General features: G+C 41.9%; 1 protein-coding gene across 2 annotated transcripts; it reads right to left on the bottom strand.

Annotated features, from left to right (window-relative positions):
- On the bottom strand, positions 1-6,374 carry LOC310926583 (cytochrome P450 2J2-like). Of its 2 annotated transcripts, none has more exons than XM_083888748.1 (9): positions 6,149-6,374; positions 4,874-5,036; positions 4,631-4,784; positions 4,285-4,441; positions 4,033-4,209; positions 3,751-3,910; positions 3,313-3,500; positions 3,103-3,244; positions 1-1,109 (listed from the first exon to the last, which is right to left on the bottom strand). In XM_083888748.1, the coding sequence occupies exons 1-9, from the start codon at positions 6,329-6,331 to the stop codon at positions 934-936; spliced, it is 1,500 nt and encodes a 499-aa protein (XP_083744874.1). In that variant the 5' UTR covers positions 6,332-6,374; the 3' UTR covers positions 1-933. The 2 variants fall into 2 exon arrangements, with proteins under 2 accessions (XP_083744874.1, XP_083744875.1); XM_083888749.1 differs by having other exon boundaries at positions 3,769-3,910.
- Positions 6,375-7,558: the final 1,184 nt, after the last annotated feature.

Raw genomic sequence — 7,558 nt, 5'->3', positions numbered from 1 at the left:
ATAGACTGTACTCATGACTATTTTTCTGCTTTCTCCCTAGTCTGCTAGTATGTACTACTCTCTGTACTCACAAAAATAATAATACTACCCACAGAAAAAGCTGTTCTCATTCCATCTCCTGGTTTTCACGGTGCAGTAGTCAGACAACTTAAAAGCTATGGAATACTTTTATGCTTAATTTTACAGTGAACTAGAAAGAGTGTAAATGTAGCAAATTGAAAAACCTTTGCCCTATTTTCAGAGCTAATCCTGTTGAAGATCAAACCTGTATAGTTGCTTGTGAAACATATCCCACGTGATGATACTGTGTACACAGAGTTAAGCATTAACAACATTATTAATAACTGTTGGAATAAAAACCTTCTGCCAAATCAAATATGTTGATCACTGAAAAAGCAGGTGATCGCTGTGGTGACCCCTAGAGGTCAAAAGAAATTATAATCTTATTAAAATGAAGTGCAGAGAGTCTTACATTTGTCACACTTTGCAGATGTTATGCTAGTTCAACTTCTCAGTAATTCTTACACAATGGACCTGTAACCCAAACACTGTACATACAAAGAGGGCGTAGTTTTCTGGTTTGCAGGGTGAATTTAATCAGGAAGTAACAACTTCTGACTTTATTGAGTCGGACAACATTTTCCCGTGCAGTTAATGGTCACCATTGTGAGTTCCAGGTCTTCAACAGAACGTGATGTACATTTTGTAAAGCGCTCACATGACAAATCTCAAGGCTTCAAAACAGGCTTCATCTTTTAGCATAAATTTGTCTATGTCGATGTTTAGGACACTGAAAAACAACTGCCACGGATGTCTTTGTCAGTACAATTCCACACATTTTCATTGTATAATGCAAAGCTGAGATTTTTGTTGGTCAGTGACCAGGATGGCTAGAGCAGGTGTAGGATAAAGCTGATGGATAGATGGAGAATATTAACGTGCTATGGCGAGCACCCTGAACTCCACTGGGGAATGAGTAAAGCCCATCACACCCTCCAGACTGGGCATTTCTCCAGGGACAGGAAAGAAGCTGAAGCGCTGGAGGAGAGAGGTGAAGAAAAGGAACAGCTCCATTCTGGCCAGGTTCTCCCCCAAACACCCACGTTTACCTGGAGGGAAATGGACACATCAGCACTGCAATTTCCAGCCCGATCAGTAGGGGTCGCTACGCAAGACTGGCCTAGTCCCATGACGCCAACAGTCGGTAACGTCATTGGTTGTTGTGCTTTTTTGCTACAGTGAGCAACGGCGTCCGAGAGAGAAAGACTGTTGTTGTTGCACAGAAAATAAATATTTTCTGTGTCCCGGAACGCAGTTTTAAGATAATTTGAGGCGAGAAATTAGCCATTTAGAGACTAAACGTGGTTTGTGTATTAAGATATCACGCGTAGTTTGGCAGTGACGCTGTCGTCGGTGATCAGCTCCGACTCTGTGGACCCTCGGTGCGCACAGTGGCCGGCACAGAGCAGCGTTATCTCGGCCTGTCCTGAAGACCAATCGCAGCCCTTGCCGTCTCCGTTGTCCCTTGACGGAGTGATGGACACTTAAAAAATATTTTGTGCAGTCGGAGACGACACAGAGTCTCTGCGTAACCTACGTAGAGCACTTTACGCAGGAGTATAAATTGGGCTTAAAGGGGAAATAAGTAGTTTATAGTGCCATCTAGAGGAGAGGCTGGAATTTACAACAAAGACCTGCTGCTCTGCTCACCCCCTCCCTTCCCTGAGCGCTACGGTATCCTCAGCTGGTCAAATGTCGTCCTCGTTGTCTTTCTCCGTGTCAGCAGATGAGGTTCGTGAGGTGAGGGAGAGGGCGAGCTACCACGGCCGTAGCAGACGAAGCGGAGAGAGTGGAGGCGGGACTTCCGCTACAAGTAAAGAGACGCTTGTTTTGTTCTCCGCGTTTGTCCTTACAGGCTCCGGTAGAAACATGGCGTCTCGCTGCTAACAGTGGCTATGCAACCGCAGTCCGCGGTCATGTTATTTTACATGACTTTTTCAAACACTACGAAAATGAAACAAACTATTATACAGCGACTAGACAATGCAGGAGCACATAATATGTATAAAAAAGTGGATTTTGGGTTATATAAACCCATAAATACTACATATTGTACCTTTAAGCTTCTTCACTTCTGACTAACTGGTGGAAGAAAAAGAAACCTGTCTAGAGTCTTAAGCTATTCAATGCACAACATTCACACCTCTGACCCAGTTTCAGGTTGTTAGTTTAACCTGAGTCGAGCTGTGAAAGGCGGTCGTTAACCTCACCTGAGAGGCAAAGTCTGCCATTGTTCTGTGTGACTGTCGATCCTTTTCCTTCAAAGGCCTGTACATACTCTTTTTCTCGTGGTGGCAATAAAAAAGTTAGTTCAAGTCAGGACATGATGTCGGGGGGGAAAAAGCTGCAAGAACTCTTTCATAATTCTTTTCTTGCAGCCCTGGTAGAGAGAACATGTCTCTGTTCTTGCAGAGTATGTACAGGCCTTTACTCAAGCAACTCCAGTTACCCACAGCTAACCACAGAAGATGACTGAGAACCTTCACAGACCATATAGTGCAAGACCAGGGTGACCTAGCTAAGAGGTCAAATGGTACATATTTAGGTTAAAAACAATCACGTTTGACAGCATACTGGTTTAACAATGTGCCAAGTTAGCTTGACATATAGAGTTAAGGTCACAGTAAGTATTTAAAAACAGACGAGGAGGAATGAAATTCTCCAAGTAAATCAGATTAGACATTTTCAGTTCAGTCGGAAGAGTGTTTCCCCCGTTTCTTTTGTAACACGAGGAACAGATAGATGGAGAACGTCACGCGAACAAAGGGCGTAGTGGCTTTTGGTTCTTTGAAGAAGAGTTTTCAAATATGAAGGAAGTTACTAAGCCAACTATCCGCCAGTGTGAATATCTGCGTACACTCAGAGATGGCCATGGAGAGTTTGGAGATGTTACAAAAATGTAATGAAATGAGTTTATATCTGCGTACATTCAGAAACGGCCGTATATATTTAATGCAACGTTCGCAGGGATGAGTGAGCCAGTGACAAGAGAATGGAGAGTTTGGAGGTGTTACGGAAATGTATTGAATAGACTGAACAAACCTGCTGAGAATGACAAGAAGGCATCTCTCTTGCGGAACTGACCCTCTGCATTCAAGAAATGCTCGGGATTGAAGGTGTTCGGAGTCTCCCACTCATTCTTGTCAAACAATGCAGATGCTAGTATTGTAGATATACCTGTGCCCTGGGAGAAAAAAGGTGTCATGAGATGAGTTTTGATATTGGCTGATATGATCTGGTACAGCCTCATACCTTTGGTATATTGTATCCTCCCAGTGTAGCGTCTTTGCTGGCCATTTTAGGGAATCCCATTGGAACAATGTTTCCGAACCTTTGTGCCTCATGGATGACGGCATCAGAGTAAGGCAGGTCTGGTCTATCGGCCATTTTGGGCTGACGAGACTGACCGATCACTCTGTCGATCTCTTCCTGGACTTTCGCTGAGTAAGGAACCAGAGTCAGAACCAAAACTAATTGTTCAATGACCGTTGTACACAAAAATGTATTAGAATAATTTCTTTAAATGCATAGTGCGCAACCTTTAATTAAAAACAAATGTCTTTTACGACTTTAGTGTATAGAGTTTAGATCTCATGTTGCTTTGCAAAATTACCGCAGACTGATCGCAACACTGGGCTAGTAAAGCAAGACGACAAAAGAGTATGATTGAAAATACAAAGATGAGCCTACAAAAGGTTTCAAACTGACTCTGTATTTCTGGATAGTGCATCATGTACAGGATCGCCCAGCGTAGAGTGTTGGCAGACGATTCTGTCCCTGCCTCGATCAGGTCAAGAGTGCTAACCAGCAGTGTTTCAACGTTGAAGCCAGCCTGAGGATCGTCTTTTTTCTGTCAACAATAAATATTTATATTTATGTCATACCATAGGGCTGTGGTCATAGAGGCTACACATGAACTGTATTTATCCATCCAGCAAAATAACTGACTCATTTCACCCAATAACATCAAACCTTCTCGATCTCTGTCAGATATACGTCAATATAATCCCGAGGGTCTTCAGAGTTCCACTCCTCCTGGTGCTTCTCTATTTCACTTCTCACGAACTTCACTATCTCTGCGTAGTTGTTGTGGACAGTCTGGTGAGGACCTGGCAGGTACTTCATTAGACCAGGAAGCACATCGTACAGCTGTGTGACAGGATGGAACCTCACATTAGTCCCAGAGCAGCTGCAGAACCAAATAATGATTTAGACAGGGATTACCTGTGTCTGAGCTGAGCCAGCAAGCACAATGGCGTCGTTGTCCAACTCCAGAACTTGACGAAAGGTTTGATCACTGTATTCAAAGCGACGTCCAAAGACCACAGACGCGATGATGTTAGCCACTGCAGTGGATATGGTGTAGTGGGGGTTGAATGGTCTTCCTGGTGATAGAGTTTCACATTTAAATATTCATATTCCTTATATATACTCTAGATTTAAGGACTGGATAGCTAAGGGCATAACAGCCTTATGTAGTGTAATGAAAGATGGAAAATTGCTCAGTTTATTCTATAATTAAGTATTAACTGTACATGTTTCTTTTCAAGCAGTTCTTTAGGTTTTTGACTCGCCTTGTTCCTCTTTGAATGCTTCACAAAGAAAAGTGCTTTCCACTTCAATATATCTTTCCAGTGACCTCTGGCCTTCTCCAAAGTAACGCAGGTGAGCGCTGGCAAACTTCCTCTGGTTCTTCCACAGGTAACCATTGCTCAGTGTTAACCCTGTTTTCAAACAGAATCTGCATAATATATCTACACTGCACAATAATCTATTATCTTTACAGTGTCATACCATTCATTTATTTACTCACCAAGGCCCTTGAAGATGACATCGAAGAGAGGAACGACAGGTCGATCAGTAAAGCTGTCCAGCTGGCTGATAAGAGCCTCTCGGATCATCTTGAATCCGGAAATGAACACCATCCTCTCACTGCCTCTCCTCAGGCTGAACACGGGGCCATACTGCTGAGCAAGCTGTATTTGAAAACAAACGGTCACTGTACTCGGGTATTCTGCCACGGTGTATTCTCTGTTTAGGGCCAGATAACATTTTGATTTGCTCTGGTTTTTGGTTGATTCTTTCCAGTGTGTCAGATGGTTTTCTTTTAGTCACTTCACTCAACGGAGTGGGTGTGAAGCATTGTTTTTAGTGGCTCTGTTTGATTGTGTGTGCTTCCACACTTGCCAATATGACCAACAGTGGCTGCCAGAGGGTTGTTGCGTGAAGTCTGCCATCTCTGATTGCCTTGTTTTCTTATTTCTTATTTCTTATTTGGTTTATTCTGATGGAGTTTCTGCTCAGTGCCTCTGTTTGAGTTTGTGCATGGAGTCCCAGGACCAGCTGGCTGAGGGGACATCACTGTGCAGTCGCTCTGTGGGTCAGGGCTTTATTGTGGAGTGTGTTGGGGTCAATTTCTTTAAGGTGATGGTAGAATTTATATGCTCTCTTTTGAGCTTTGATGATTAATGGGTATCTGATTATACTCTGCGTTCATTGTTTGGAGTTTTCCGATGGACAGAGGTTGGACTTCATGCAGTCTCTCAATTTGGTGTTTATCCCATTTCTCTGTGTGTGTGTGTGTGTGTGTGTGTGTGTGCGTGTGTGCGTGTGTGCGTGTGTGCGTGTGTGCGTGTGTGCGCGCGCGTGCGAGCAGTTGACGCCCTTCCTCTCTCTGTTTGTAAAAAGTTGACTCTCTTGTACTTCGTAGTACAACTAGATAATATACTGTATAACATGAAGTAAAACCATATTGGTACTACTCAATGTGATGAAAGTATAGTTCAATACCACAAAAACAAGATCTCAAGCCAACCCATGCAGACATAAAACAGTGGTTTCAGATTTTTCAGTTGATTAAAAAGCTGCAGCTCGACAGCAGGACCATGATTTTTGTTGTGGGAATGGAACAGTTTCATAAAACTTTCATAAAACTAATGGATATTTGTCCATTTGCTTTGTTTGCATACTTTCTTATTGTATTGTATTTGGCTGTATTTATTCTGAGTTGTTCAGTTAATGGTAAGATCAAGAAAATATTACTCTACAACACTGTGCCCATGAACAAACTCCATGTTCCTATCTTTACCTTCTCCATAGTTTTGAAATCAACGCCAGTGAAAATATTTCCCAGAAAAGGCATGGCCCACGGTCCTGGTGGAAAGTTGTGTGGCCTCCAGTTTCTTATCACGTCAATCAAAAGTAACAATGCAAAGCCAAACATGAGCCATCCAGTAAAATCCATACAATCAAAAATCCCTTGAAAAATCATAATGTCGTTTCAATAAAAGCGTTTCGATAAAATCCTGCTCGAGTCTCTCTCACATGAGTGAAGAGAGGAGGAGACCAGGGCAAAGTGTTTTTAAAAGGAGTTGTTACATAACACTATTTTCCTTTTGGGATCAATTTGTTTGTGAGTTGTTAGTCATGTTTTAAGAGAAAAACAAGCTTGATCACTTGCAGCTGTCTGCTATAGCTGCCTGCACAATACTGTCAGTAATCAGTTAGCAGTGTGCAATGGTGGCTCAGTGGTAGGTAGAGTTGTCTTTCAAATGGAAGGCTGTGGGTTCAATTCCTAGCTCTGCTAGTTTGTGTCCTTCAGTAAGACAACCCCATATTGCATTGTGTGAATGGCAAAACTGTAGTATAAAGCAACTTTAAGTTGTCATCAAGACTCGAAAAGCTCTATATAAGTACAGACCATAATACCAATACTCTTCTTCTTCTGATTTTATTTGGTAGTAATTAGAGTAACTAAGACAGTTGGAGGAAATGAGTAAAAGTAAAATTTGCTAGAAATAACAAAGGTAAGTACAGATACATGATGAATCTTTTACTTAAGTTTAGTACTTTATTACATTACAGCACCATGTGTGCGTAAAGGCCTATAGTTTAAGGGGCACATGAGCAAATGTTTGGTAAGTTTTTTAAACTAACAATTAAAAATAGCTTCAGCCTTTTACTGTAAGACTGTACTAATGACTATCTTTCTGCTTTCTCCGTAGTGTCTGCTGGTATCAACCACACTCACAAAATATATAAATACCCACGAAAGATACTGTTCTCATTTCATATCCTTGTTTTCACGGTGCAGCAGTCGGACAACTTAAAACGTATGGAACACCTTTTATTTGAAATTTTACAGAAAAGAGTGTAAATGTAGCAAATTTAAAACTTTTGCCATATTTTCAGAACAAAATGTTGTTGAAAGTCAAACCTGTACAGTTGAGTGTGATAATAGTGTGTACATGGAGTTAAGCAATAACAACATTATGAATAAACATAATGAAAGATGTTGGAGGGGACACATCCAGTGTAATCCTAGTGCTGTCCCCAAGCCCAGATAAATTGATCGTAGGAATGTTTTTTTGTGTCTATGAGGCTCTGTGATGGACTGATGACCTGTCCAGGGTGTGACCCCGCCTTTCACTCTGTCAGCTGGGATTGGCACCAGTGACCCTCATGTGTTCAGTAGATGAGTGAGTGAGTGATGAAGAAA

The sequence above is a fragment of the Microchirus variegatus genome (genome assembly GCF_963457635.1).
Source record: "Microchirus variegatus genome assembly, chromosome: 4".
In the NCBI taxonomy this organism is placed as follows: Eukaryota; Metazoa; Chordata; class Actinopteri; order Pleuronectiformes; family Soleidae; genus Microchirus; species Microchirus variegatus.
The sequence above is the reverse complement of the archived record's forward strand: the minus strand, read 5'-3'. Positions and strand labels throughout refer to the sequence as shown.